The 27,551-nt window shown below is 47.2% G+C and overlaps 2 protein-coding genes and 1 pseudogene across 2 annotated transcripts; 2 read left to right on the top strand and 1 right to left on the bottom strand.

Moving 5' to 3' along the window:
• The first annotated feature begins 6,371 nt into the window (after positions 1 to 6,371).
• On the top strand, positions 6,372 to 8,478 carry LOC117837675 (4-hydroxyphenylacetaldehyde oxime monooxygenase). Its single transcript, XM_034717407.2, has 2 exons — positions 6,372 to 7,085; positions 7,551 to 8,478. The coding sequence occupies exons 1-2, from the start codon at positions 6,387 to 6,389 to the stop codon at positions 8,169 to 8,171; spliced, it is 1,320 nt and encodes a 439-aa protein (XP_034573298.2). The 5' UTR covers positions 6,372 to 6,386; the 3' UTR covers positions 8,172 to 8,478.
• A 4,167-nt stretch (positions 8,479 to 12,645) lies between these two features.
• On the bottom strand, positions 12,646 to 23,044 carry LOC117838699 (4-hydroxyphenylacetaldehyde oxime monooxygenase-like; annotated as a pseudogene).
• A 1,332-nt stretch (positions 23,045 to 24,376) lies between these two features.
• Positions 24,377 to 26,915, top strand: LOC117840283 (4-hydroxyphenylacetaldehyde oxime monooxygenase). Its single transcript, XM_034720767.2, has 2 exons — positions 24,377 to 25,587; positions 25,687 to 26,915. The coding sequence occupies exons 1-2, from the start codon at positions 24,637 to 24,639 to the stop codon at positions 26,305 to 26,307; spliced, it is 1,572 nt and encodes a 523-aa protein (XP_034576658.1). The 5' UTR covers positions 24,377 to 24,636; the 3' UTR covers positions 26,308 to 26,915.
• The last annotated feature ends 636 nt before the right edge of the window (positions 26,916 to 27,551 follow it).

The following is a 27,551-nucleotide window of genomic DNA, read 5'->3' as shown; positions in this document are numbered from 1 at the left end:
GCAAGCAGTTCACAGGCTCCGAGTTCTGGGACTTTTGCCAGGACAACCTCATCGACGTATACTACTCTTTAGTATCGCACCCACGCTGATATGGACAAGTTGAATGTGCGAATGGGATGGTCCTCCAGTCCCTCTAGGGCCTACGAACCCTGAAAAGTTGGGCTACTGGCTACACTCCCTTCTTCATGGTATACAGCTCAAAGGCCATCTTGCCGTCCGACGTAGCCTTTGGCGCCCCATGCATCCAGTACTATGAGGAAGGCAAGGGGGAAACAAGCCGGCGGGTTGACATCGACAACCTCAAGGAGCATCGAGTGGCAGCTCTCATTCAGCATGCATGCCACGAGCAGTAGGTACGGCGCTACCACGATCGAAATGTTAAAGAACGCTCCTTCAACGCTGGAGATTTGGTGCTTCGTCGGATCCAGTCCACCAAGGACATGCACAAGCTGTTCGCCCCCTGGGAGGGCCCCTTCATCATCAAAGAAGTCATTCAGCTAGGCACCTATTGACTCCAATGGGTGGACGGTTCAGGCGTCCCCAATCTGTCGAACATCGAGCACCTGCGGCGCTTCTACCCTTAGGGCTTAAAAGCTATGTATTATTTTTTCCCTTTTTACTAAATGAATAAAACCTCCAAGGTTCTTTGCGTACCTACTATCTTCCTGTTCCTTTGCCTAAGCTATTCCTGACACACGCGGGCTGTCCGACCTGTTCGACAGACCACCCACTCTTGGGGCTTCCCCCAAGCGTTGACCTTTAGGTCTTGCATCCTTCTCCTCCCCTCTCAAGGCAATACGACTAACTCGTGTGGTCGGTGTCCTAGCTCGCAAAACCTAGACAACCTTGTGTTTACCCCTCCTACAAGCTCGAGATCCGCTCTCAGTAGGATGGTGGTCAGGCAAGGCTAGGCGCTTAGCGGCTACAGGCCTCAGCTACACGCTGTCCTGTCGTATACACCAAGAAAGGGATGGAGCCCCTTTCTTTCCACATACGTTAAGACAATTACATCACATGTATTATCACATAGTTTGATACACCACAAGTTTCATTTTACAGGTCCAGCTCATCAACAATGTTTTCCACTACATCATTAAACTGGTTGGCCAGTTCTGGAAGCTTCTCTACGTTGAAGTCAGCCGCAACCCCTGCACCAGCACGCTCCAAGGGAATCCGTGGGAAGTGTGTATTCAACAATGCCAAGACATTCTTGATGCACTCCACCGCGGTGTCCTTCAGCAGCTCCTTCAGCCGACCAGGTGCAGCCTTCAGGCGATCGAGAATTAGCGTCGGTGTGGTTGGGTCGGTCTCCGGTTGGACCATGTCAATCACATAGCCGGCCGCCTTGCGCAGATCTTCCAGCTCTACCTCCAGCCCTGCAATCACCAATTGGTCATGTTGAAGACTTTGCATTGCACCTTCGAGGCAGCGGTCAGTATCTTTGCACAAGCTAGCCTCGTAACCCAGCTTCTGTGACAAAGCGTACTCACAGTGAACCACCACGTCGTGCTCTTGTTGGAGATGAGCATTTAAATCCTCACACTCTTTCAGGTGTTGTTTGAACCTTTACTCCCTCGCCTCGACATCTGCTCATTTGAACCAGCACACATCAGCACAAAGACTTCAAGGACAGAACCGAGTTGACAGGTCAGAACAACATACCTTTCAAGTGTGCAGCAAGAATCTATTTCTGCAAGGCATGCTCCAGGTCTTTCCGCACGACATCCTCTTTGCCCTTCCTGAGGTCAGCCTCAAGTTGCTCTACCTTCAGGCGATATTGCTCGGCTTGCTGGATCATGTCTGCCCTCTTATGAGCACGCACGGCTAGACTCTATTCACATTCTAAAAGTTAGAGCACTGCAAAGATACAGATTTAAGATAAAGGTTCTCCAAGTTGGTTGGCATACTTACAAATAGCAACTCAGAAATCCTAGAGGACGACTTCCGCAGCTAGACCAGGCCTTTCTTGTCCTGCACCACATCCCCATCAAGGCTCGTCCCGGAAAAGTCCAGGGTATCAGGATCATCCTCTCCTTGCATGTCCACACAAGCATTCCCGGCGAACCTCTCCAATAGCGGATCATCCCTGGGCAGCTCTTCCATGTGAGGCTTGACTCTGGCTCCCTCACCAGACACATGCACGGCCCTGGAGCCAACCACAGCAGCGTCCGCAGCAGCTGAACTCGAAGAAGCGGGAGTATCCCCGACTACGCCTTGCTGCGGCACCAGGGTTGTACAACTCCTCCTCTGGCACGACTATCTTGACTCCTCCCCGGCCTCCGGAGGTGGCGACTGTTTAGGGACGCGGCCGCTCGCCCCTTCGAGAAGGGATGAGCAACCAATCAGCTGCGTACCAGACTCATCATCAAGCACGACCTTCCTGCATTGTCAGTGCAAGAGGCAACTTAAGCAAGACAGGTAGAAAAGGAACCACAAGACATATAATATAACTAGATTGCACTTACATGGTGCTCTGCTTCACCTAGAACTTGGGATGCAAGGGTGGTGGTGGCAACAACACACATTCGCTCCATCATGCTCCGTGTCGGCCGCAGTCATCTCAAGGAGCTCAGTCTTCTTCTTGCCAGTCGGGCTCGGCATGTCTGACTCCTTGTCCGCTTCGCTGGCCGACCTGGGCGCAGAGGTTGTGCTCGAGGCAGCCTTCTCCTTCCTACCAGCTGCCGTCTTCCTCTTGAAGCTCAGCTTCTGAGATTTGGAGGTAGGTAGCTTCTGCATGGCATGCCATGTTCGGCGTCCAATTGGCACGGAGTCCTCAGCCCGGTCGACCTCCTCTGGCACGTCCTCGTCTGACCCGATAGAGGAGTCCGACTTCCAATCAAGAGCGGCAAGCGGCTGGTCGAACTCGGTGGTCGGGCGGACCTTGGGTCGTTGTTGCTCGGCCCTTCCAAGAAGTGGCGCCAGGCAAAAGAACTCAAATTCACCATTCTGGTCAATCAACAAGAATAGTCAGATACACCACAAAAGCAAAACAAGAACGCCAAATCGATACAGTTAAGATCATACCAGGTCAGCCAGCCTCTTGAGGGAAAACGCCTTGGGGCGGCTCTTGTTCTTGATGATGCCACCAAAGAACTTGCATACACAGGCGGTGACCTCTTCTTTGGTCACCTTTCGCTGCACCTCTCAGTTCAGATCTAGTGGTCATGTGTATTCATACGCCGGATGGACCCTGTTCTTGATCGGCTATGTTAATCTCCAGCAGAAATTGATACTTACAGCCTCGGCTGTGAGCCCACGCACCTTTAGGTCAGCAATTTTCTCCAGTAGCTGCTTCACCTGCACCATCTCCTCCGAGGTCGGCTGGTTCGACCACTCGGGCATTGTAACTGGGGCGTATCCAGTACACGGCGGGAGCTCGGGGTTCTGATTGGTGATCGTAAACCATTCCTTATGCCAGTCCTTGTTGGATTCCTTAAACTGAAGGTCAAAGTACTCCTACACTCTCTTCGGCCGCAGCAAAAACCCACATCCCCTAATCACTAGTGGCTTCCCCTTGGTCGACACAGATTTCAACTAATACAGATACTTCCACTGATTGAAATGGGGGGGGTACCCAAGTACGCCTTGCACAGATGAATGAAGATGGTGATATCAAAAACCGAGTTGGGATTGAGATGTACCAATTGAATCTCTTAATAGTTGAGAAGACCCCGGAAGAAATCGCCTGTCGAGATCCCGAATCCGCGCTCAAGAAGGACGCGAAGATCACCATCTCCGTCTTGTACTTACTGGGGAACTCTTGCCCGGCGGTCGCCTTCCACTCGAGCAGCACCTTGGGTTCCAAAAGACCCCAGTCGACGAGCCCCTGGATGCACTCCTGCATCATCACCAACTTTACCCAGATTGAGGATGGATCTGGTGCCCATGCTTGGGCCATATCCTTGGTTTCTACTCCCTGGGATTTGGATCTAATAACTGCGAGGCTCTTGATGCGCATACGGTGGTGCAGTGGGTCGGGTAGCGGCGGAGAAGTGCGCATGAGCATAATGGAAAGCGCGGCGGTGCAGCCTATGGTTCACAAATGTGGCAGCAGTGTGCTCCATGGACTGCGGTGGTGGCGACACAAGTGTGGCTAATGGAAATGAAAATGGAACCGTGCCCCTTGGGCTTTTGAAGGACGTGACGGCATAACCCTAGCAATGGAATCTGCGGGTTTTCCGTTATTACGGTGCCCGTGCTGGACGGAATCCACAGGTTTCCTGTTATGTTTTTTTACGGCATGCCTCGGTGGCTCCGCCAGTCCTCGCACTCACGCTCAGGGGCTGAGTGCCTATTTCAGGTCAGAGTGCCTCCGTGGCTCCGCCAGTCCTCGCACTCATGCTCGGGGGCTGGGCCCCTATTTCTAATCGGTGTGCCTCCGTGGCTTCACCAATCCTCGTACTCGGAGGCTGGGCGCCTATTTCTGGTTAGTGTGCCTCCGTGGCTCCACCAGTCCTCGTACTCAGGGGCTGGGCACCTATTTCTGGTCGGCACGCCTCCGTGGCTCCGCTAGTCCTCGTACTCAAGAGCTGGGCACCTATTTCTAGTCGCGTGGCTCCACCAGTCCCCGTACTGGGGGGCTGGGCGCCAATTTCTGGTCAGCGCGCCTCCTTGCTTCGTCAGTCCTCATACTCGGGGGCTGGGTGCCTATTTCTGGTCGGTGTGCCTCCGTGGTTTCGCCTATCCTTGTGCTCGGGCACTATGACCTGCTTCTAGGATCAATTTTTTCTTCCTTTTGATCATTGAATAGATTATACTAATCGCTTCAATGCTCGGGGGCTACTACATATGGAGTGCGTCTTGTGAGGCCCTCCATGTCCTTCGCTTCGACCTACTAGATGCCCGACATCCATCAACTCGGCGCTCGACTTCGCTCTGCACATACGGCTCTGCGTTCACTCAAATTTTCTTTTTTTTAAGCACTGCGCAGCCTCTCCGTCACTATGACGCCATCACAGTTTCAGCCAACTACATTCCAAGCTTTGCTGTGATGTCCTCAGGTTCCTGTTTGCCTACACATCGCTCGAGGGTTTGAGGGATATGGGGACCCTACCGACCAGGATACTGGCCGGCCCTGACAAGCACCCGACCAGAACATGCGACCCAAGGATAAGAAGATACTTGGAGCACAAGTCAAGGAGGCTAGGCGATTCAAATCAGCCCAGATATTGCGGGATATTTGTTGTAATCTAACTCAGATTGCTTTCCATGTAACAACCAGCTAGATTAGATTCAAACCGACTTGTAACGCTAGGTCGTTAGCCTATATAAGGCGGCCAAGGGCGCCTCCCGAGAGCATCTCAATTCTCAAGCAATACAAACCACCAAAATACAGGACGTTACGTAGGGTATTAATCTCCGGAGGCTCGAACCTGTCTAAACCCTCGTTCTCATGATCACCTTCAAGTTCTTAGTCTCGCAATCCTCCCTACCTACAAATCAACCCCTTGGGTAAACCCCAGTGGACTGTCAGGCTACTAAAATCGACATAATCCTATGAACTTCTCCGGGCGCCTTGAGCTGTTGACGGGTACGTGCAATCACCTGAACTTAATGACATTGGGAGCAGGGAGCAGTTGGCATTGGGAGCGCTAGATCTATCGCGATGTCAAGGTTCGTCATATGTATATATTCGTAATACTTAGGAGAATTGTTTAATGAACAAGTTGAGTGGGAATTCATTTGAGTTAACTGTGATGTCAAAGAGCTGATTAGCATCCCAATGCTAATAAACGGATTATATTAGATCATATATTTATATGGACTTCAGTTTCTTTGTTTGACTTGAGAACTTCATAATTAGTGCTTGTATTAGATCTTCCAGCACGATGCTAGTCATCATATCGATCTAGATCAAGTATGTGTAGCGTTAAGCTAGACAAGGTGAGTTCATGCATCTAGCTCGATTGATATTCAAGTTGTAGCTATGAGCTCATGCATGCTATCTACTTCAGCTAATACAATAAGGACCGACGGAGGATGGAGGTCATTTCATTTGTAGCAAAAGGTTTGGTTCGCCCTATTTATATTACACTCCCATAACTAAGCCGTGCACATGTACCACATAGTTAACTCTAGTTTGGAGAGGAGGAAACCTGCAGCCCCTTCAACCTAAGAGATCAACAGTGGCCGCCATGTCTTTGACTGCCCTAGCAGACTTCTTCTTGCATCAACAATGGCAATGGCAGCTCCCTGCCACCACCCTCTTTCTTCTAGTTCTCCTCACGCTCGCTCTTGCAACAACAAGAGACTTCTCCACCAAAGGGGGCCGCCTCCACCTGCCGCCCGGTCCAATGAGGTTGCCTGTCCTGGGCAACCTGCACCAGATCATGGGTGCGCTGCCGCACCGGAGCCTCGGCGAGCTGGCGCGGCGTCACGGGCCGGTGATGCTGCTCCGGCTGGGCAGCGCGCCGACAGTGGTGGTGTCGTCGGCGGAGGCGGCGAGGGAGGTGCTGAAGACGCACGACGCCGCGTGCTGCAGCCGGCCGGACACGCCAGGGGCGCGGCGTTTGTCGTACGGCTACAAGGACGTGGCGTTCGCGCCCTACAGCGACTGCTGGCGCGAGATGCGCAAGCTCATCGTCGTCAAGCTCCTCAACGCGCGCCGCGTCCAGGCCACCTGGCCAGCCAGGGAAGCCGAGGTGGACAAACTCATCAGCCGCTTAACCAGCGGAGGACGGAGACCAGTGTACCTGGAGGATCACATCTTCACGCTCATGGACGGCATTGTCGGCACGGTAGCACTTGGGAGCATATACGGTTCAGAGCAGTTTGCACACAAGAAGCACTTCCATGATCTGTTCGATGAGGCCATGGCTGTAAAGAGCAGCTTCTCCGCCGAGGACTACTTCCCCAACGTCTTGGGTCGCCTTGTGGACCATCTCACCGGCCTCGTCTCCCGCCGTGAGAAGGTATTTTGGGAGGTCGACGCTTTCTTCGACAAGATTATCGACAGCCACCTCCACCCGTCCCGCCCCATACCGGACAACGGGCCCGACTTCATCGACGTCCTTATTGGCCTCACCAAGGAGCACGAGGGCACTTTCAGTTGGTTCACTACAGACCACATCAAGGGAATGTTATCGGTACGCAACGTCATCAACATATAAAATTTAAGCTCTTTTACGGTACACAACACTAGGCTATACTAGTGTTCAAAAAGGAGTAGTATATAAACATCCGACAGTCAAGATTAATTGTATACTATCGAAACCTTCACATATAGTATGAGTAGTATACATGAGTAGTATAGGTAGTATAAGAGTATCATGGTAAAAGAACACAAATGACATCACTAAAATTTTATTTTTGACACTAGCATAAAGTTTAAAAGTTCATTCCGTGTGAAATATCACTTTTCACATGTAATAATTACTAAATCATCCATAATTGATTATGAATATTTAGATCTTATATATACTATATACTACTAAGTACAGTAGCATTGTGTACCATAAAAGAGCTCATAAAATTTACAGTACAAAAGAGGATTTACGGAGCTATATATATTATTTCATTTATAACCGTTATGCATACATACAATCTTTCAGGATACGTTCATTGGTGGAGTTGACACGAACTCAGTCACGGTGGTCTGGGCAATGGCCGAGCTGATTCGAAACCCGCAGGTGCTTAAGAAGGCGCAAAACGAGATCAGAGCAGCGGTGGGCAACAAAGAGAGGGTAGAGCCGGACGACTTGCCCAAACTTAAGTATCTTAAGATGGTGGTAAAGGAGACGCTACGACTACACCCGGTGGTACCGCTTCTAGCTCCGAGGGAGACCATGCGGCACATCAAGATCTGCGGATACGATGTGCCTGCCAAGACAAGGATCTTTGTAAATGTTTGGGCAATTGGCAGGGACCCTGCAAGCTGGAGTAACCCCGAGGAATTTGACCCAGATAGGTTTGAGGGGAATGGTGTCGACTTCAATGGGGCACATTTTGAGCTTCTGCCATTCGGCGCCGGACGTAGGATGTGCCCTGGAGTGGCCATGGGGGTGACGATAGTAGAGTTCACGCTGGCCAACCTGCTCCACTGCTTCGAGTGGGAGCTCCCAGATGGTATGACGACGAAGGATGTGAGCATGGAAGAGGCAGGAGGGCTCACCGTCAACAAGAAGGTCCCCCTCGTGCTTGTGCCGACCAGGTACGAGTGGCAGAGATCATGAGTCATGACCAGCTTATATTACCAAGACCGCTTATGGATCCAATGTTAGCCAAATCTTGTACTTGTCTTAGTTGCTTTATTTTGTGTCGTGTCTGTTACATGCATGAGCCCACGAGTTGTGTGATGGCCTTGCATGTTAGTTCAGGTCGTGGCGAGACTAGCTCACCGAGTCTTTGGGCTACGGGATACGCTCTCGCGTCGTGCGTCGTGAGGATGGACGTGGCATTGTCACGGCGAGAGAAGCGCTCGTGGGCTTATTTTCCTTTCACTTGTAGTCGGTCAATAAAATAGAGAATACAACAACAGAAAAGCTGCAGCTCCATCGTAGCACAAAATCCTCTTGCGTCTACTCATGTTCGTGTGTGTTCCTGGGAGCTCACCGGCGTTCATCGTCATTTGATCTCTGACATCCAAGACACTTGTAATATCTAAATAAATCCGATCATTTGTGATATATATATATATATATATATATATATATATATATATATATATATGATGTGGGATCTCGAAAAGTTTGTGGTAATCAATTGCAGGGACCATCTAAAAACAAAACAAAAATGCATAGCCTGCTTGATTCAGGACAATCGTACACATACTATCATAATATGCAATTTTTATATTTAAAATAAATAATTTTTAGAGCTATTATTGATCAAAAATAAATGTGTATGATTTAGGACAAACATAAACATAGCTATGCTCTTACATGGATGGAGCATACCAAAATACCACTCAAACTACCCAGCAAGATTTGACTTAGAAGGGAGTAGTTGATGAGCTCTTCATATCCTCAAAAGGCGAGCAATTCAAGTACGTTCTTCAAATCCACTACAAGGCCACCAACAACGATGCCAAGTACGAGGCTCTCATCCACGGCCTCTGCATTGCCGTTTCCCTCAGGATCAAGCGCATCCTTGCGTACGGCGACTCCAAGGTCGTCATGGAGTAGGTCAACAAGAGTTGGAACTGCACTAAGGAAACCATGAATACTTACTGCACGGAAATCTGCAAGTTTGAGGCCCACTTCGATTGTCTCGAGCTGCCAAACAATTTGAAATGGAGGGAGTACGTGAAACACCACACAAACTGCTAAACAAGATTTGACTTGACGGATAGTTGATAATAAGCTCTATTATTAGCTAGCTAGTCATACTCTCTCCACTCATTTTTTAGATGGTCCATTACATGATCGACATTCTCTTGATTCATTTCATTCACTTAACCGTGGGATAGATATTTGGTGCCAGAGCAGAGAGACGTTGGAAGACAAAAACTAACGTGGAAATGTTGTAGAGTAGATACTGACCCTTGTGACTACCCTTATAGGCCACTTCCGATGCAAATAATGTCGATCGTCTACTGCTCTCCACCTCACGATCGATCTCACATAGACACTCTACGTTACTGTAGAAATTCTATCCGCATGCATTAATTTCTTGCATATATATCTCAACTCGCCAAGCATTAAATTATTGGGAGGAGGGAGTAGCGTATTATATTATTGGCCTGGGAGAGGGTGATCAAACATTATTTTTGTTAGATAATGGAAGAAAATTTCGGCTTCAACCTCATATTACAAATGATGGCCAAATTCTACCAACACCAAATAGTTGAATTTAACAAAAGTTCCAACTCAAATACAAATTCGCAAATTAAAAGGCTATCCATGGGAACTAAAGAAGTGTAGAGCCGTCATCTCCAATGTACGGCACGCTTCAGTCAAGTATTCTTCGGCTTCAGTCCCTGCAATTGAGCCCAAAATCGAAGCTAATATGTTCCTCTGAATAGAACCTGCAAAAGGGTTATACTACTTCACAAGTATCTAGACATACATTATATCTTTAGGTGCATAGCTAAAAACTATGCACTTAAAATAACATACAATTTGGAACGGAGGAAGTACGTGAAACGCCACACAAACTGCCAAACAAGATTTGACTTAACGGATAGTTGATAATAAGCTCTATTATTAGGTTTTTTAATTTTAACCCTTTTTTCAATATAATTTTAGAAATAACCCCTCTTAACAAATATTTCCATCCAGTGACCCTTTTGGTCGCGCCAATCCACGTGGCTCGACATGATCACGTTGTCGTGCCACATGCATTGGCGCGACAAGACCACCACGCTGGCAAGAGCCGATGATGTGGAACGCTCCTGTCACGGCAATGCATGTGGTGCGACAACGTGATTTTGTCACGCCATCGTGCCTGGCGTGACAAAGGGTACCCAATTCAATTTACAACCATCTAAATAAAATAGTATTTGAACTTCAAATGTTACGAAACTTTGTGTGCGCATTGTACAAGGTGTAAATAATCCATTTTAGTAAGATACATAAGGCCAAGAGTTACATAGTTTGAAATCTATAGTTTCGAAGTAGGCTATGTGTTGGCGCTAGAAATCACTGATCGAATTCCCAGCGTCGGACACACGACCCGGGAGAATCTGCTTCGCTCCTGTTCGGGTGATCGCCCTGGTGCGGTTCGCGCGGCGTGCCAGCCAATCTGACCTGTTGATTGGCAAGGAAATAAACGTATCAGTTCCCAGAGGTTGCGATCGGCTAAGGTTCCGATCTTGAGAAAGCTTATCAGCGAATCGGCCGATTTGCGGTAATGAAGGAAATCGGCTATAATGCAACCGATTACTAGGCAGCGTTTGTAAAGAAAACTGCTAGAGTAATCTAAACAACGCTACAGTGCAACACTAGGAATAGATCTGAATCGGCTATGTGGAAAGCTATAAATTAAGTAACAAATATAAGAAAGCCGAAAGTTCTAATTCCAAGCTGGATAACTGGTGATAAAACTAGAACAACAGGTAAAAACCTAGAATTCTAGTGGATATCGATAACTGGTGAATAAATCTAAACGAAACGACAGCGATGCGCCCGAAGTTAAAGCTTAGAAATTACTCGATAAACGGAACTTACAAGATCAGCCGGAGGTCAAGTTGATGCAGCCCCGCCAATCTGTACGAACTCGTGAAAAAGAAGAAAAAGTATTGGCGAAGTCGCCTGCTTGAAAGTAAGTACGAGGAAAAAGTAGTTTGTTGTATTGAGTTGATTGTTGATTACAGATCTACAAGGGTGGCTATTTATAGCCCCGTACAGATGACTTCTTATCCGACTAGAACTCTGGAGTTTTTATGACTTTATGCTTGCTGCTGCTTAGGAAACCCGAGCCCATTCCTTGACTACTTTTTGACCCTTAGTATTAGGCCACTTAAAGCTTGCATACGGATGGTGACGTGAACCTGTCTCAATCCTTGGGACAGTTTGTGAGTTTGCAAGTTACGAGTCCGACTTCGACAACAACTTCAACGGTTGGTACGACTGAGGGTTGAGTGCTACGCTCAAGGATGCCTGTGGTGATGATTGTGAAGATGGAGGCGCTTCCGGAAGCTAGCTACTGCTGCATTGGTTTTAGTGATGTCGTTTAGCCCAAGGGGCATGTACTAGATTGTACTATCATATTATGTAATGTGATAAATAAATTTGTGCTGTTATCGTGGTATGGATGTGATATTTATGCTGAAATGAGTTCTGTATGTGATAGCTATTGATTCAGGGACTATCACGAGGATACAGGGATTCAGATTCTCCTCACGGAAATCCGGTTCATTTCACGTACCGTTGATGTTCAGGAGAGGAAGTGTACCTGTAGGCACTGGCAAGATACCGGTCTGTCATGTACACATGCCTTGTGTATTATAACCTCAATTCGAGGTAATATTGAAGACTATGTTCATGACTACTATTCTGTGGCAAAGTTCAAGAAAGCCTATGAAAAGTCCATGAAGCCAATGACAGATAGTAAACAATGGCCTCAAGTTAATCGTGGGTTCAAGTTGTGGCCTCCACTTCTGAGAAGGGCACCAGGTCGACCAAGGGAGAGAAGGTACAAGTTAGCTGCAGAAGGGTTCTCTGGAAAGAGAACCACAAGATGCAGAAGGTGCATGCAGCTTGGACATATGAAAGAAACATGCAATGAATATGTTTATGAGTCTGATGCACCACCACCTGCCCCTCCAAAAACCCAAGAGAAAGAGAGGCAAGAAAAATGTCACAGTAGTGCCATCTAGTGCTGCCAAACCACCACAAGCAGTAGCTGACCCATTGTAAGATTTCAACTCAAACTTTATGAAATTTCACTTAAATTGCACATATCTCACATATAAACCATTTACAGGGCCACACCATCTAGAGCCATCACCTCAGTTTCTACACCAAGCCCTATGACAAGAAGGTACTGCAATCTTTTCACCCATTATCTTACTTTTTAAAACTGCAGTATGTCAATTTTGCATGCTTCTACATCTATGCAGTATGTCAAGGAGGTTGCTAGAATATGAATCATCTACACCAACTAGAGCCATCACCTCTATTTCTACAAGCCCTCTACTCACAAGAAGGTATTGCATCTTCAATCTTTATGCCATGCAGTTTGTCAACTCCATTTATTTGACACAACTCAAACTCCTTTTACAGCCATGAGGCACCTACGTCGCGCACGCTTATCTTTTATTCCATCGTCGCCGGCCGTGCGGTGGTGGTACCTTGTGGGCACCAGCACCAGCGGCATCTTCTGGTGGAACGTCAGCCCGCCGGCCTCCTCCATGCTCACGTCCTCCGCCGGCCGCCATCCCCTCCGGCAGCGCCCAGTCGAAGCAGTAGAGCAAGTTAGCCAGCATGAAAGTCACGTTGGTCTCGCCCATGGCGAGACCCGGGCAGATCCGCCGCCCCGCCCCGAACGGCACCAGCTCGAAGTGCGCGTCGTTGTAGTCCACGTCGCTCCCCTCGAACCTGTCTGGGTGGAACTCCTCGGCATCCGCCCAACTCGCCGGGTCCCTGCCGATCGTCCACGCGTTCACGAACACGCGCGTCCTCGCCGGCACGTCGTACCCGTCGATTCTGACGTCCCGCATCGTCTCCCGCGGCAGCAGCATCGTCGCCGGCGGGTGCAGCCGCAGCGTCTTCTTCACCACCATCTTCAGGTGCGGGAGCTTGGGCACGTCGTCGGGGTCCACGCGTGCCTTGCCGCCCACGACGGCCCTCACCTCGTCCTGCACCTTCCTCAGCACCCGCGGCTTCCGCATCAACTCCGACATCGCCCACAGCAGCGCCACCAAGCTCGTGTCGATGCCGCCGATGAACGTGTCCATGATGAGGCCCATGACGTGGTCCCGGGTGGTGCTCCTTCCACAGGCTGATGAGGACGTCGACGACGTCACCGCCGTTCTCGTGGACGACGCGCGCGGGGTCCATGTGCTGGTCGATGACCTTCTCGAAGAAGGCGTCGAGCTCCCTGAAAATGCGCTCGCGTCGGGCGACGAGGCCCGTGACGCGGTCGACGAGGCGGCCGGTGGCGTTGGGGAAGAAGTCCTCGGCGGAGAAGCTGGCCATCATGTCTGTGGCCACGTCCATCACGTGCTGGAACCGCTCCCTGTGGGCGAACCGCTTCGTGCCGTAGATGTTCCCGAACGCCACTGAGCCGACGATGCCATCTGCAACCGCGAAGACGTGCTCATTCAGCGCCACCGCCGTCGCCGGCGCCGCGCGGCTCAGGCGGGCGATCATCCTGTCCACCTGCTGCTCGCGCGCGTACGACGCGGCCTGGACGCGGCGCATGCTGAGGAGCTCGACGATGAAGAGCTTGCGTATCTCTCACCATTGCTCGCCGTAGGGCGCGAAGATGACGTCGTTGAGGCCGTAGGAGATGCGCTTGGGCCTGGCGACACAGGCCGGCTGCAGCAGTCGATGTCGTGCTCCTTCATCACCTCCCGCGCCGCCGCCGCGCTGGACACCACCACCGTCGCCACCGTGCCCAGCCGCAGCAGCATCACGGGGCCGTGCCGCCGGGCAAAGTCCTGGAGGTTCCAGTGTGGCAGCGGGCCCAGAAGGTGCAGGTGGCCCAGGACAGGCACCTGAGCGGGGCCCAGCAACAGACGACGCGCCCCATTCTTGGTCGTCTTGGACAGATGCCACAGACTTGACAGATTTTGCTACTTCTCTAAAGCATAAGAGACAAGAGTTTGGCATTGCCGACCTCATTGGGTCTCTAGATGTTGAAGAGAAGGCAAGAGTTAAGGATGTCCGTGGCAAGAAAATTGTTGAGGGAATTTCTAGTGCCGAAACCTCAGAATTCCCACAAGAAGAATTTCAAGCAAGAGCTCAAACAAAAGAACACTACTCCTTTTAAGAAGAAGAAGAAGAAGAATGTGGAAAAAGAAAACTGCTACACTTGTGGCAACCCCAAGCTTTATGCTACGGATTGCCCAGAGAGCAAGTGGAAGCCTAAGAAGAAATCTGCCAACATGATTGAGGTTGATGGAGGAACATCGGGGTATGGTAATTTATTACCTACAGTTCTTTCAATTTGTCATACACCTGATTGGTGGATTGATATTGGTGCCAATATTCATGTGTGTGCTGATATTTCCTTGTTTTCTTCTTATCAGGATGGGAGAACTTCATCCTTGCTAATAGGGAATGGAGCGCGTGCAGCTGTTCGTGGTGTTGGTATGGTCGATCTGAAGCTTACTTCAGGAAAGATCATGCGGCTGAAGAACGTGCAGCATGTCCCCTCAATAAGGAATAATTTAATTAGTGGTTCGTTTCTGTGTCGAGATGCTATAAACTTGTGTTTGAGTCCAATAAATGTATACTGTATGTATGGAACGTTTGTTAGTAAAGGGTACGATAGCGGAGGCTTGTTCCGCTTGTCTTTATCCGATGCTTGTTTTAATTCTATGAACCATGTGAGCTATGATAATGAGACAAATGTTTGGCATTCACGCTTATATCATGTAAACTTTGGTTGTATGACATACTTAGCTGGTATGAATTTAATTCCAAAATTTAACTTGGTCAAAGATTATAAATGCCATGAATGTATGCAATCAAAGCAGTCTCGCAAGCCTCACAAGGCTGCTGCGGTGAGGAACTTGGCACCATTAGAATTAATTCATTTTGATTTGTGCGAAATGAATGGTGTATTTACCAAAGGTGGCAAAAGATATTTCATGATATTAATAGATGATTGTACTAGATTTTGCTATGTGTACCTGTTAAAATCAAAATATGAAGCGTTGCATTATTTAAAACATGTTAGATCGGATCGAGGTGGAGAGTACTTCTCAAATGAGTTTAATTTGTTTTGTGAGGAACATGGTATTGTCCATGAGAGAACACCACCCTATTCTCCTAACTCAAATGGAGTGGCTAAAAGGAAGAACCGCATTCTAACTGAGATGGTTAACGCCATGTTAGAAACAACAAAACTTTCTTGGGAATGGTGGGGTGAGGCTATATTAACAGAGTTCCTATGAAAAAAAAAGAGAAGACACCATTCGAGGAATGGGAGAATAAAAGGTTGATACTCTCATATTTGCGTACTTGGGGTTGTTTAGCAAAGGTTAACATACCAGTTGCTAAGAAACGCAAACTCGAACCAAAAATAGTTGATTGCATCTTTCTAGGCTATGCTTTTCACAGCATTGAGTATAGATTTTTAATAATAAAATCCGGAGTACCTGACATGCACATTGGTACAATTATGGAGTCCAGAGATGCTACATTTTTTGAGAATGAGTTTCCTATGAAAAATACACCCATCACTTCTAGTCATAAATCTATTTTATTGCCTGAAACACATGAACTGGTAATACACGTTGATGCTGAAGCCCATGTGGGAAATCCAGAGGAGGACAGCGATGAAGCTCCTAGGAGGAGCAAGAGATAAAAGACTGCAAAGTTTTTTTTGTGATGATTTCATTGTGTACCTTGTGGATGACACTCCAAAGACCATAGAAGAGGCATTCCTCTCCTGACGCTGACTATTGGAAGGAAGCGGTACTGAGTGAGATGGATTCCATTATGTCTAATGGAGCTTGGGAGGTTGTTGATCGTCCTTTCGGGTGCAAATCTGTAGGATGTAAATGGGTGTTCAAGAAAAAGCTTAGGCCTGATGGTACTATTGAGAAGTACAAGGCAAGGCTTGTGGCCAAGGGTTATACACATAAAGAAGGCAAAGATTATTTTGACACTTATTCACCAGTTGCCCATTTAATGACCATACGAGTGTTACTTTCCTTGGCTGCCTCACACGATCTTCTCATTCATTAGATGGACGTTAAGATAGCTTTCTTGAATGGAGAGTTTGAGGAAGAGAACTATATGGATCAGCCTGATGGTTTTGTAACAAATGGTCAAGAGGGTAAGGTGTGTTAGTTGTTGAAATCTTTGTATGGCCTAAAGCAAGTGCCTCAGCAGTGGCATGAAAAGTTCGATAAAACTTTGACATCAGTTGGCTTTATTGTGAATGAAGCTGATAAATGTGTTTATTATCGGTATGGTGGGGGAGAAGGTGTGATCTTGTGCTTATATGTGGATGATATACTAACCTTTGGAAATAATGTCAATGTGATCAAGGAAGTGAAAGACTTTTTGTCTAGTAACTTTGAAATGAAAGATATGAAGAAGCTGATATTATTCTTAACATAAAGCTACTAAGAGAAGGAAATGGTGGGGTTACTCTTGTGCAATCCCACTATGTGGAAAAGATGTTGAATCTCTTTGGATATAGTGATTGCACATCTGCTCCAACTCCTTATGATCCGAGTGTGCTATTAAGGAAAAATCAGAGAATAGCATGAGATCAATTGAGATATTATCAAATTATTGGCTCTCTTTTATATTTGACTAGTGCAACAAGGCCTGACATCTCATTTGCTATGAGCAAACTCAGCCGGTTTGTTTCAAATCCGAGAGATGATCACCGGTATGCTCTTGAGAGAATATTGCGCTATCTAAAAGGGACTATGAGCTATGGCATACACTACACTGGCTACCCGAGGGTACTAGAGAGTTATAGTGATGCAAACTAGATATCTAATGCTGATGAGGTTTACGCCACAAGTGGATATGTGTTCTCACTTGGAGGTGGCATTGTTTCATGGAAGTCTTACAAGCAGATCATTTTAATAAGGTCAACAATGGAAGCAGAACTCATAGTGTTAGATACCGCCACTGTTGAAGTTGAGTGGCTTCGTGAACTCCTTATGGATTTACCGGTAGTTGAAAAACCGATACCAGCTATTTCTATGAACTCTGATAACTAGATAGTGATAATCAAGATAAACAGTTCTAAGGATAACATGAAGTCAACTAGGCATGTGAAAAGGCGGTTGAAATCTATTAGAAAACTGAGAAACTCCGAAGTAATAGCATTGGACAATGTCCATACATCTAAGAATCTGGTAGATCAATTCATAAAGGGTCTTTCACGAAACATGATTGACAATGCATCGATGGAATTGGGCTTGAGACCCACGTGAGTCTTTCTATGGTGGTAATTTGCTCTATGTGATCGGAGATCCCGTGAAGTAGAGTGGTGAAATAATCTATAGTCTGACTAAGAGAAGAGATCCTTGGTAAAAGGCTCATTCTAGTGAAGATGCATATCTCTTCTAATTCTTTATTGCAGGTTGGGTTATACCTTAATGTGTTCCAAGTGGCTTATTAGAAACAAGGGTGTTGTTTACTTTGAAGCAAAGATATTTTCCTACATAACATCTTTTGAGGAATACACCTATATGGGTTTGACTACTGTCGTAGTCTATGAGATTGGACCATCTCTAGAAACCCATGAAAGGCCTGGAGTATGACTTATAAGCTCCAAACCACGAGGATGCTTTCGCAACCTAGTATCAGTAAAGGGCTCTGGCCAAGCTTGTTCACACAAGACTGACAATTCAAGGCATAGTCCATTATTTAGTTGTAAATAAGTGTAACCTTAGTTCTAGGTGGATGTTGAACTTAACAGTCTCCACAGAAATACTGGTATATCAAAGATTACAATGGAACTGAGAGTATTTTTGTGTACCTTAAAATTTTTGGTGGGGATTGTTAGATTAATTGGGTTAGGCCCATTTATTTCAATTAATCAAATAAGAATTAAAAGGTCCATGATAAATACTACGAGTTACTAATTGGTCAATTTTGAATGGGAAGTTGAAGAGAGGTGATTATTGCTATTTACGAGAATTGATTCACTCAATTAATACAGCCAATAAAATACTGAGAGTTAATAGTTCTTGATGATCATTATTCCCATCAATTACTAGTAACTTCCATCGCATTATGATGTTCAGGTTCGATGAACCTCACCTCTTGGAGCCTATATAAGAGAGGCACCTCCTCTGGCTCTCAGAAGGGAAAAACACCAGCACTCTCTTTCTCCCTCACTGTTTTTTGCTTCAACCTTGTATTCCCATCGCTAGTGCTACGTGCATAGTACTAGTGAGAGCAGAGCCTCCGGAACCTCGTCTGCTGCTAAAAATCTTATTCGGGATAGGCATGCGATAAGGTTTTTGGGGAGCGTTTGACGCGACTGTTTGCTCTCTGTTCAGCTACCTCCAACTACTTCAAGAAGGTTGTTCGAGGGACTGCACGGCGCACACCATACTGCATCAACTTTGTACGACTACATCGACTGAGGTCATCCCACGATTAGTATGACTGATCCAGATGGTAACGGTGCATCCAGTGCCTCCGGCACTGGCCCCGCCCTAGGGTACATCCCGAATCTCTTTTTGGTTCTGTTTGTTCTTGTTTATTAGGAGATTAAACTTGAACACTTGCACATATCATGCTGTCACCGAGTCACTCAACATATTCATGATAATCATTTATGTGTTTAATTTTGGAATTAAAATGTATTGAAATATGCCTAGTTTTCTAACAGAAGCAAGAGGCCGAGCAGCCATTGCTGCGGCAGGCCGGCGAGGAGCTCGGAGGGGAGCAGTGGGTGGCCATTGTTCCTAGGTGTGGAATTAATGTGACCTAGTGCTTCTCGCTTTATATATCTATCCGTTGCGTAGGTCGCGCATTGTTTTGCCTAAAAGTTCATTTATTTAGAGTGTCCGGTTTGGCTCGCGTTGTGTCAACTCTTTTCTTCTAAATGAATATGCATGCATTGCGTGCTCTTGAAAGAAAAAGTAAAGTGCATCAATCATATACAAAGCGCATCATTTCTTTCATTTTAGTTTAAAAAATTGCTAATGTTGTTCCCACAATACACTAAGTTGTTCGATGTGTGCATATAGTGCTTATTCTGCAGACGTGGTTAATACAAAAGAAATTGGCATGTTGCACAAAAACCCGCACTTATGTCATGTCCAATCAAAACTTCAAAAGGTTCCCCTCCCGGCGAAATCCTAGACCTCTTTGCTAAAATTCCTAGATTGAAAACTGGACCTCACCTTTTTTTTTAACCTCGTAATGGTGCTTAGTATAGTGAAAGGCCATTAGCTTGTGTCAACTGAATGTGATTTTTATTCTAAAAGACTAGTAGATTGTGTTTTGTGTCTCCAAAGGGAAAAACACAAAGCAATTGTGTAGGTGATGACATGTATCATGTATCAAATTGAATCTACATATATGCAACTTCATACTTATTGGACCAAAGTGAAACTGATGCAACTTCATTTATGGTGGATGTATTGTACTTAAAAAGAATTTGTACCTTGCAGGTGAGTGCTTGGTGCTTGATACAATTACTGAATGTGTGAATGAGACTATCGTGAGTGGGTCACGATGTGGGCTATTCGCTCTTTTTTAAAAATGCAAGATGATTTTGAATACTTTATTCATATATCAAGTATCTTACTGTTACTAATTAGATGAGTTAGTTGCAAAAGTTTCATTTGTGCAATTAGATGACCAATGTGATTTCGTTAAATGGAGCCTTACGAAACAAGGAAATTTTACAGTGTAGTCAATGTACAAACATCTGGTAAATCAAATTGCTTTTCCTCTAAATAAATCTATATGGAAACTGAATGTACCCCTCAAAATCAAGGTATTTGCTAGGTTTGTGCTAAAGGGGGTCATTTTAATAAAAGACAACCTCTTAAAGCGGAACCGGAGAGGTAAATGTACCCCTCAAATTCAAGGTATTTGTTAGGTTTGTTGTTTCTGTAACAATAAGGAAACCATACATCATTTATTTTTTTTGCTGTCATGTTGCACGATTTGCTTGGAGAGTTATTCAAATTGTATTTGGTTTACAACGGCCAACTAATGAAGCTGATTTTTTCGAGGTTTGGCTCCAACAAATAAACTGGAAAATACGACCTCAAGTTTGTGTGGCAAGACGTGCATTTTTTTTAGTCTATTTGGTTGTGCCGCAACGATGCAGTTTTTGATAATAAAAGATTATATTCTTAATTGTTGATTATTTTTAGGGTCACTTATTGGACACAGTTATGGACCATCCTTAAAAAGGAGAACGACACGTCGAGTTTAAAGAGGGCATGTCGTATGTTGGAGACTGTGGCTATGGATGTTTTCGCCGAGCACGGATGATTATCATCTGATAGGCTTACCTTTTAATTGGCGTCATCATTTTTTTTGTTGGTATTGCCTTTTGAAATCTCGTTCTCAAACAGCTGGAAGGTGATACTGTTATAATAAATGGTTAGGTGCATAACGTATGCAGAGGTTGGAATAAAAATTCCATTGTCTAAAGACAATTACTAATTAGATATTCTTTTTAGCCTCAACGCATGAGACGCTTTAAAAAAAAGATAAATCCTAGAAATTAATCACTATAGCCACTGGATGGATCTATTACATTTTATAAAACAATTATGCATCACTCCTATTAGAAAAATAGTCTAAAATAGCCCACTAAATTTATATTTAAATACACAGTTCTGCCATTATAAAAAATAACATAAAGTAACCCCGATCTTTTTCTAAATTACCCACACATGCCATTCCAAAATATAACATATCCAGCTAAATTTGGCATCTAAAATACCCACATGCTACGGAGAGCTTTGTCTCGCGTCCTAACGTTTAGGCATGATAGAAGATCCGAGGCTATCACGAATTAAAGCATGTTCTGTTAAGAATATTGACGACCGCTAAGAGAAAATATTTAAAAAAAGTAGTTGGCACTGTCTCCGCGACGTGCGTGATTGAGACTGATTGAATGACGAAGCAGCAGGCAGGCGTTGGAATCAATTTTTAATTTTTAATTCGCGCCGTCCAAATAATGCAAGTAACAATAATTGCTGATGTATTTTTAATCCGCGCCGTCCAAATAATTAATGCAAGGACCAGCGACAAAGAATGCGTCACAAGGTGTGCGTCACCGAATGCATCACCAAGTGCTCGTCATGCATCGGAAGGACCATTGTTTTAATTTGGCGGCTGCAGCAGTCGATGTTTTGCGCCTTCATCACCTCCTTGCGGCCTTGCCGTCTCCGCTCTGGATACCAGCACCGCTAGGCTAGCTAGGTGATTTAATTTAGCACGGTTTGGAGTGTGAGCTAAGTGCATGTTCAAATACATACATCAGCTAATTGGTCATTTTGATCTTTTAGATTCATAAATTTTGCGATGCATAGTAAAAGATACGAAACTAGAGGCGGCTTGCGTTTTACACCGGAAGGGGTAGGTTGCTTGCGTTTGATAATCTTGACCAGCTGGCTGCTCAGTCAAAGTCTTCTACTATATAAATCTCCTCTCGTCGTTGCTTATCAAACAGTGCAAGATTCTCGTAATCTAGCAACAAGAGAAGGTTGAATAAACAAGTAGCCGGCAGGCGTTGGAATCAATTTAATTTTAGAATCAATCACAATCAGCGCTCGCCTTTGGCTGTTCGATTCACGCGCCCACATGCAGATAGATACTTAGAGCCCGTTCGGAAATTTTAGCTCTGCACTTTTAGCCCAAAATTTAGTTCTTGGGATCCAAACAGGTAGGCTAAGGCTAATCCCAGTGGGAGTTTCATAGAGGTTTCATGCACATTAAATACGGTGACACATCAGCATATGTGATGACATGGTATGGTAGTTATAAAGTGAGAGAAGGAAGGAGTTTCATCAGGATGAAACTGTGTATACACTGTTTCCAAGACTATGAAACCTATTGAAACTTGCATTGGGAGCTATAGAGTTTCATTTCATCTAACCATATCCAATCACATGCCTCACAATTAAATGTCATGGGCATCCTATGAAATCATGAAATGAAACTGTGCACTGGGACTCCCTGTTTCATTCATGAGAATACACCTCATGGGATGATGTGGCATCCTTGGAAATAGTGCAATGAAATCTTACACTGGGATTAGCCTAAAAGTGACAAATAGCAAAACTTTGGGAGCTAAATTTTAGCCCTCAAAGAGACCCTAAAAGGGGCTAAAAGTGTTACTCCCCCCAATTTCCACCCCCTGCCCCCCTTCCTCTCTCCTCTTCGCTTGGTCCCCCCTCCCGCACCCCTCCCTCTCCTCCGCCTCCCATGCCCGCCTCCTCAGGCCGGCCCGCCGCCTCCGCCCGGCCCCGCCTCCTTCGCCCGTCGCCACCGCCGCCTCGCCGGCCCCACCGCCGCCGGCCTCGATGCCGCCGGCCGCCAGATCTGGGGGCCGTGGCCGCCGGCAGGAGGGAGGACGGGGAGTTCGCCCACCGCCGCCGTTGTCTCCGCCTCGCCTCGCCTCGCCGGCCGCCGCCACCGTCCCCGCCACCTCTACCTCGCGCGGCGCGGACCTCATCGGTGAGCGCGGCGCAGGCGCGGCCGGCCTCGGCGTCCCGCGCCCGAAGCTCGGCCTCCAGCTTGCGCGCCGTGATCTCGTAGGTCCGGAGCAGGTGCCGCTGCTCGTCGGCGTGTGCCGTGAGGACGGCGGCGCTCCTGGCCGCGCCGGCCAGGTCTGCTCCGGCCGAACCCCGGATCCTCGGCGTCCGCTAGGATGATGAGATTTTGCTTGCACGCACGATGCATCTTCTATTCTTCTCCGCATGGAGGCGGGGTCGCGTCCCGGAAGAAGTGAGGAACGTGGGGCGGGAGCGCACGCACGGCGGCATCGGGTCCCTGGCGTACCGCCGCTTGAGGTCCCTAGCGAGTTGATGGAGAGAGAGGGGAGAGGAGAGAAAGGAGGGAAAGGAGGAGGAGGGAGTCATTAAGAGGGGCAAATCAGTCATTGTTTGATGAGGACTAAAATTTAGCCCATGGATCCAAACACCCCAGCAAAACTAAATTTTAGGGGCTAAATTTTAGGAGCTAAAGTTTAGCTCATGAACTAGTGATCCAAACACCACCTTAGATACTTCCAAATAACAATTACTTGTTGATGTATGTGCGCAATTCTTAATCCCCGCACCATCCAAATAATGCAAGGACCAATGCCAAAGAATGCCATATGCCATATTCATATTCTCACATGCACAAACTTGCAAAATTAACAGAAATAGCCAAAATTAAACACAAGGCTTGCATCACCTTATGCATCTCTGACATCATTGCCAAGTCGGTCATGATAAGCATTCATGATATGATATGGGCCACTGATTTAATTTGGTGATCAATATGTGTGTTTTTGCTAGACGTTCATATATACATGCATGCACAGTTATCTTTATGAACGTAGATATGCACAAACCCTAATATAATATGAGGTACATGGGTACCGCATGGGTCCCCACCGAACAGGATACTAGCCGGTCCTGACAAGTGGGCCCACCCAAGCAAAACATGCGGCCCAAGGACAAGAAGATACTTGGAGCACAAGTCAATGAGGCTGGACGATTCAAATCAGCCCAGATATTGCGGGATATTTGTTGTGATCTGACTCAGATTGCTTTCCATGTAACAACCAGCTAGATTACATTCAAATCGACTTGTAACGCTAGGTCATCAGCCTATATAAGGCAGCCAAGGGCGCCTCCCGAGAGCATCTCAATTCTCAAGCAATACAAACCACCAAAATACAGGACGTAGGGTATTAATCTCCGGAGGCTCGAACAGGCCAGCTGAGCACATTCCACCACAAGGAACTTAATCAACTCGCTTGGTATGCAATGTGATTGGCTCAAAGTATACAGGGAGCAGTTGGCATTGGGAGCGCTAGATCTATCGCGATGTCAAGGTAGCTAAGTCAGTGTTCGTCATATATATATATTCGTAATACTTAGGAGCAGTTGAGTGGGAATTCATTTGAGTTAACTGTGACGTCAAAGAGCTGATTAGAGCATCCCAATGCTAATAAACGGATTACATTATATGGACTTCAGTTTCTTTGTTTGACTTGAGAACTTTTTGGTTGCCTGGTTTTGTTTTGACAGGCATCATAATTAGTGCTTGTATTAGATCTTCCAGCACGATGCTAGTCATCATATCGATCTATATCAAGTATGTGTAGCTGGATTGATATTCCAAGTTGTAGCTATGAGCTCATGCATGCTATCTACTTCAGCTAACATGGTAGCTAGGACCGACGGAGGATGGAGGTCATTTCATTTGTAGCAAGAAAACGCCAAAGCTTGCAGCAAGGTTTGGTTCGCCCTATTTATATTACGCTCCCATAACTAAGCCGTGCACATGTACCACATAGTTAACTCTAGTTTGGAGAGGAGGAAACCTGCAGCCCCTTCAACCTAAGAGATCAACAGTGGCCGCCATGTCTTTGACTGCCCTAGCAGACTTCTTCTTGCATCAACAATGGCAATGGCAGCTCCCTGCCACCACCCTCTTTCTTCTAGTTCTCCTCACGCTCGCTCTTGCAACAACAAGAGACTTCTCCACCAAAGGGGGCCGCCTCCACCTGCCGCCCGGTCCAATGAGGCTGCCTGTCCTGGGCAACCTGCACCAGATCATGGGCGCGCTGCCGCACCGGAGCCTCGGCGAGCTGGCACGGCGTCACGGGCCGGTGATGCTGCTCCGGCTGGGCAGCGCGCCGACAGTGGTGGTGTCGTCGGCGGAGGCGGCGAGGGAGGTGCTGAAGACGCACGACGCCGCGTGCTGCAGCCGGCCGGACACGCCGGGGGCGCGGCGGTTGACGTACGGCTACAAGGACGTGGCGTTCACGCCCTACAGCGACTGCTGGCGCGATTTGCGCAAGCTCATCGTTGTCGAGCTCCTCAGCGCGCGCCGCGTCCAGGCCACCTGGCCAGCCAGGGAAGCCGAGGTGGACAAACTCATCGGCCGCTTAACCAGCGGTGGACGGAGACCAGTGTACCTGGAGGATCACATCTTCACGCTCATGGACGGCATTGTCGGCACGGTGGCACTTGGGAGCATATACGGTTCAGAGCAGTTTGCACACAAGAAGCACTTCCACGATCTGTTCGATGAGGCCATGGCTGTAAAGAGCAGCTTCTCCGCCGAGGACTACTTTCCCAACGTCTTGGGTCGCCTTGTGGACCATCTCACTGGCCTCGTCTCCCGCCGTGAGAAGGTATTTTGGGAGCTCGACGCTTTCTTCGACAAGATTATCGACAGCCACCTCCACCCGTCCCGCCCCACACCGGACAATGGACCTAGCTTCATCGACGTCCTTATTGGCCTCACCAAGGAGCACGAGGGCACTTTCAGTTGGTTCACTAGAGACCACATCAAGGGAATGTTATCGGTACGCAACGTCATCAACATATAAAATTTACAGTAGAAAACAGGATTTACGGAGCTATATATTATTTTATTTATAACCGTTATGCATACAATCTTTCAGGATGCGTTCATCGGTGGAGTTGACACGAGCTCGGTCACGGTGGTCTGGGCAATGGCCGAGCTGATTCGAAACCCGGAGGTTCTTAAGAAGGCACAAGACGAGATAAGAGCAGCGGTCGGCAACAAAGAGAGGGTAGAGCCGGACGACTTGCCCAAACTCAAGTATCTTAAGATGGTGGTAAAGGAGACGCTACGGCTACACCCGGCGGTACCGCTTCTAGTTCCGAGGGAGACCATGCGGCACATCAAGATCTGCGGATACGATGTACCTGCCAAGACAAGGATCTTTGTAAACGTGTGGGCAATTGGCAGAGACCCTGCAATTTGGAGCAACCCCAAGGAGTTTGACCCGGAAAGGTTTGAGGGGAATGGTGTCACCTTCAATGGGGCGCATTTCGAGCTTCTGCCATTTGGCGCCGGACGTAGGATGTGCCCTGGGTTGGCCATGGGGATGACTACAGTAGAGTTCACGCTGGCCAACCTGCTCCACTGCTTCGAGTGGGAGCTCCCGGATGGTATGACGGCTGAGGATGTGAGCATGGCAGAAGCAGGAGGGCTCACCGTCAACAAGAAGGTCCCCCTCGTGCTTGTGCCGACCAGGTTCGAGTGGCAGAGATCATGAGTACCAAGACCGCTTATGGATCCAATGTTAGCCAAATCTTGTACGTGTCTTAGTTGCTTTATTTTGTGTCGTGTCTGTTACATGCATGAGCCCACGAGTTGTGTGATGGCCTTGCATGTTAGTTCAGTCGTGGCGAGACTAGCTCACAGAGTCTTTGGGCTACGGGATACGCTCTCGCGTCGTGCGTCATGAGGATGGACGTGGCATTGTCACGGCGAGAGAGGCGCTCGTGCGCTCGTTTTCCTTTCAGTTGTAATCAGTCAATAAAAAAGAGAATACAACAACAGAAAAGCTGCAGCTTCATCGCAGCACAAAATCCTCTTGCGTCTACTCGTGGTCGTGTGTGTTCCTGAGAGTGGCTATCCAACTGCGTTTTAACTAGATCAAGTAGTAAAATACTCTGAGTATATATATATATATATATATATATATATAGCTGGATGCAGTTTATAAAAAGACTTCTACGGGTTGTGTTTGAAAACTGGGATAAATATGATCAAAACGGAATAGGTAGGTTGGACTTGCCGTCTTCAAAACCTTCAGGCAACTCCGGCTCGTGGTACGGGGCTTCTGATTCCGGCTCGCGGTCCTGCCCTTCGTACTCCGACTCACAGTACTGGCCTCCAAACTGGTTCTCCTTCTCGATCACTCCATCAGCTATGGCAACAACGGCACAAAAGACAAACAAACACAAAATAAAATGAGCAAAAAAGGAGATGAGGATAGGAGGGATAGATAATATATGTTTTTAGAAGAATTTAGGAAAAAGAATCATGTGAATTGGAGTTGAGACGATTGAGATATTATAGTTATAAGTTTGGCTATTTAATTAATTCGAAAAATGGATTAACATAAACCTGTTGGGTTTAATGGGCCTAATTGCACGTTAATGGCCTGTTGGTGCTTTTGGGCTCACTCGGGCAGTACTTTGTCTATGGGTTTGACTAATGGGTTTGGCCTGGGAAGGAAATAACGGAGAGGGGGAGAGAGAGTTAGAGAGGCATGGGAAGGGGACGATGTTGTTCGTCAGGCGGCACTGCCATGCCCACGGACAGGGGCTCGTCGGAGTTGGGGTTCTGATCCTCCGTTTCCGGATCTGAGGGCATGAGAGTGACGGTCCATAGACCTAGGGTTCCCCATGGGACCGCCTTTCCGCAACGCTTGGCCCAACAAGAGGCACAGCGACAACGCACACCTGGGCCGGCCCAGATATGCGACGCCAGGACGAGACCTTGATCCAACCA

The sequence above is a fragment of the Setaria viridis genome, chromosome 9 (genome assembly GCF_005286985.2).
Source record: "Setaria viridis chromosome 9, Setaria_viridis_v4.0, whole genome shotgun sequence".
Lineage (NCBI taxonomy): Eukaryota > Viridiplantae > Streptophyta > Magnoliopsida > Poales > Poaceae > Setaria > Setaria viridis.
This window is presented reverse-complemented; position numbering and strand designations above follow the sequence as displayed.